Raw genomic sequence first — 4,092 nt, 5'->3', positions numbered from 1 at the left:
TCATCAGGTTCTGCTACTTCCACAGTCACAGCATAGTTAGACATAGCCTCTCTCTCGCTCTCTGTCTCTCTCCCTCTCTCTCTCTCTCTCTGTACAGGTGTGTATGAATGTCCACCCACTCTCTATATTAAATAACTTCTCGTTCGCCCACCATGGCTCAGGACTGTGAGAGGCACTATGGCACCGGAGTTGTTATCCCGGTGTGTTCCTGTCTGTCTGACGGTCTCTGTCCTCTCTCTCCTCCTTCCCCATGCTCTGTTCACTGGCACAACCTGTGTCCAGCCCAGAACATCCATGATGCGCCGGGTTTAGGACCTCCGACCCGACTCATCAGATCTATATATTTAGATCTACATATTTATAGATCTGTTGGCCCCTCTAACGCACTGATTGTTTGTTAGCTAATTACGTCCTAGCACTTAAAAATAGTACTTCGCATCGTGTAATATCTCATCCTAGCTATCTTTGTTGTATACAGGGAGTGGGTCAATCTAGCGATTGTTTCTTGGCACTTGGTTTTATGAACATCCTCACTGTACCGTTTGATTGATCAACATGGCTTATCGATAATATCCCCCATCTCGGAGGAAATTACAGCAGAGCTCAGTGCAGGCTTCACCTCTTTGGGGATGACCACAGGGAGTGAATTATTTTATTGAAATTAAAATATATACTTGATGCTCTATATTTATATACTCAATACTTTTTGCTCTATATTTATATACTCTATGCTCTATATTTATATACTTTAACTCTATATTTATATACTCTATACTGTATATTTATATACTCTATGCTCTATATTTATATACTTTAACTCTATATTTATATACTCTATACTGTATATTTATATACTCTTTACTATATTTACATACTCTGGGCTCCATATATATATTTATATACTCTATATTTATACACTATATTTATATACTCTGTGCTCTATATTTATATACTCTGTACTCCCCAGCTCTGGTAAACACTTGGTAATAATGAGTAATAATGAGTCATCCCTGTTTGATTTAAATTGATTCTTTATTATCAACATGATGCATTATGTAGTGGCACCTGTCTCTCCACTCAACACGTTACAAAGCAAGCGTCCGGACGCTATATATATATATATATATAGGTCTATATATATATATAGATAGATCTATATATATAGATCTATATATATATCCCATCTATAAAGAGGGACGTAGAGGCACCGAGAGAGAGTGCTTGGCTTGATGGTGCATTGGGTGATGATCACCGCCCCTAAACTCGGATTAAAGTCATCAATGGCAGCGTCTCCATAACCCAGACGGCTCGCAGACAACATGATAAAAAACATATAATGAGTCTTATATAATAAATATGAGTACACCTTTCAATTGGCCTTTCCTCTGCACCGTTATGAATACAAGTAAAAAGAGCTCTGGGCCTGTGTTATCGTCTGGAGACGGGAAACAGAGTCCCCAATTCAATATGGCACTTCCTGTTGGTTTGGCGTGGGACAGGGTGAAGTTGGGGGGCAGTACCCTCTGTGACCCCCTGACCCCTCGCTCACCCTGCAGGGGGTCCAGGGGCCAGGGGGGGCCTCTCTCTCTCTCACACCTCGTACATATGGAGGGAGGAGAGACAAGGTGATCTGTTATGGGAGTATAAATGATGGTCGTCGTAGCTTCAGCTTATAAATATATATCTTCACACCTGGGGTCTTTGTTTAAGGGGCGGTCATAGAAGAAAGGGGGGAGTGAAAATAAATTATCTGAATAACAATAAGAACAAAAACTATAATAAGAACAATAATTACAATAAACAGCCTCGGATCAAGACTTAGAAAAAGGAAGCTTGCTTCTTTCTTGTTTGTGTTTTCTCTAAATTCCTTTAAAATAGTCCATGAGCATAAATCCAGCACAGGTGTTGAAAGGGTTCAGAGGAGCCCCGTTCAGTGGTGTCCTCCACCCCTTCTAGTTCATCTAAAGAATGTACAATATTCACAGTAACTACAAATGTACCTGCAGTGAGCCTCTGTACCTCAAGGGTGTAGGGTCCCTACAGCCTTAATGTACAGAGAGCCGCTCTGGGAAGCAAAGGGTACCATGACTCCCCTGGTACCACAACGTCAGGGTGGACCAAAGCTTCCTGCCTCCCCCTTTGATGCTAGCTCCACCCAGCTCCACCCAGCTCCACCCAGCTCCGCCCAGCTCCGACCCAGCTACACCCAGCTCCACCCAGCTCCGCCCAGCCCACCCAGAGTTTGGTGGACATTGTACATAGTGATCCCCAGAGAGCAGTCTCTGGCCCTGGAGGTTCTGAAGGTCCTTCAGCCTTCTGAGTCCGTCGCCTCCGTCGCCAGTTACCCATGATGCATCGGCGTGAGGCTCAGCACATGGCCGCCACCATGTTGCCGTGGTGCGGGTGGTGCGGGTGGCTGTAGGAGGGGTGTATGGGGGTGGGGGTGGGCAGCATGTGTCCGGCGTGGCTGAAGGGGGGGAGGTGTCCCAGGGACATGTGCCCGCTGAACGGGGGGCTCTTGTACTCCTCATAGCTCTCGCTGCAGCGCTTGCTCTTCTTGGACTTGTTGGACATCTTCCGGTTGCGGGTCTGGATCCCCTCCTTCTTCATGGTGAGGGGCCGGTTCACCTGGGGGGGGGGGAAGGGTCAAGGGTCAGTAGGAGCTGAGTTCCGTGTTCCTACTATGCTGTGATTGGTCTGTGAATATGTTAGGATCTCTAAAGGATGATGTCAACATAGCAACCAAGACAACACCCACAAACGTGTGTGTTTGTGGGTGTTGTGCCCCCCCCCCCCTAAGACACACACACTCGCACACACACACACGCTCGCCCACATAAGCAAACACACACACACACACATACACACACACACACGTACACACACACACACACACACACACACACACATACACCAACCCAGTCTCACGGAAATACGTGACACTGTCACATCATTTTATCTATTTATTCGTGATCTGGGACACGTAATTTCAATTTTTTCGTGCCAAAAGCACAAATTTCTAACAATGTGACAGCTATTGGCCACCCATTTCTACTTTCACCTTTGATTCTGAGAAATTGTGACAATTCACAGATATATTTAATGCAGGTGCGCTGCTCTGTAGGCAAACCGCGATGGAAAAAAGGTAGCCGCTTCATCTCTTCTTTTTAGAATGACTTTGAAATTTGTGCTTTTGCCACGAAAAAATTGAAATTACATGTCCCAGATCACGAATGAATAGATTGAATGACGTGATAGTGTCACGTATTGCCGTGAGACTGGGTTGCACACACACACACACACACACACACACACACACACACACACGCTCGCACACACAAACACACACACACAGACACACACACACACACACACACACACACTGCCCTCCTCTTACGTTGTGCAGCTTATAGTACAGGCCGCAGGCGTTGCACACGGGGTCTCCGTTGGCGTTACGCCGCCACAGTGTGGTGGTCGTCGTCTGGCAGTTGGCGCAGCAGGTGCCAGCTCGCCGGGCGGCAGACTGGGAGAAACACACCAGTTAGATACCAGTTAGAGACCGGTTAGAGACCAGTTAGAGACCAGTTAGAGACGGAGAACCGCACCAGTTAGAGACCAGTTAGAGACCAGTTAGAGACCAGTGAGAGACCATTTAGAGACCAGTTGTAGACCAGTTAGAGACCAGTTAGAGACCAGTTGTAGACCAGTTAGAGACGGAGAAACACACCAGTTAGAGACCAGTTAGAGACGGAGGATAAGTTAGAGACCAGATAGAGACAAGTTATAGACCAGTTAGAGACCAGTTAGAGACCAGTTAGAGACCAGTTAGAGAAGGAGAAACACACCAGTTAGAGACCAGTTAGAGACCAGCTAGAGACCAGTTGGAGACAGGGAAACACACTAGTTAGAGACCAGTTAGACCAGTTAGAGACCAGTTAGACGAGTTAGAGACGGAGAAACACACCAGTTAGACCAGGGAGGTCCACGGAGACCCACTGGTCCAGGGAGACCAACTCTACTGGTCCAGGGACCCTGAGCTGGGTCACTAGTCCTTAAGACCAAAACTAGCCCCTGAGCCGGGTCACTAGTGCT

General features: G+C 46.5%; 1 protein-coding gene across 2 annotated transcripts in view; it reads right to left on the bottom strand.

Annotated features, from left to right (window-relative positions):
• Positions 1–1,019: 1,019 nt before the first annotated feature.
• Positions 1,020–4,092, bottom strand: part of gata2b (GATA binding protein 2b) — a 7,718-nt gene continuing 4,645 nt past the window's right edge. For both annotated transcript variants that reach the window (XM_079748322.1, XM_079748323.1), the window contains exons 5-6: positions 3,398–3,523; positions 1,020–2,628 (exon numbers count right to left, since the gene is read on the bottom strand). In XM_079748322.1, coding sequence (XP_079604448.1) covers positions 2,368–2,628; positions 3,398–3,523 — 387 coding nt within the window. In that variant the 3' untranslated portion in view covers positions 1,020–2,367. The remainder of the gene's footprint in view (positions 2,629–3,397; positions 3,524–4,092) is intronic.

This window comes from Pollachius pollachius (genome assembly GCF_949987615.1).
Source record: "Pollachius pollachius genome assembly, chromosome: 12".
NCBI lineage: Eukaryota > Metazoa > Chordata > Actinopteri > Gadiformes > Gadidae > Pollachius > Pollachius pollachius.
The sequence above is the reverse complement of the archived record's forward strand: the minus strand, read 5'-3'. Positions and strand labels throughout refer to the sequence as shown.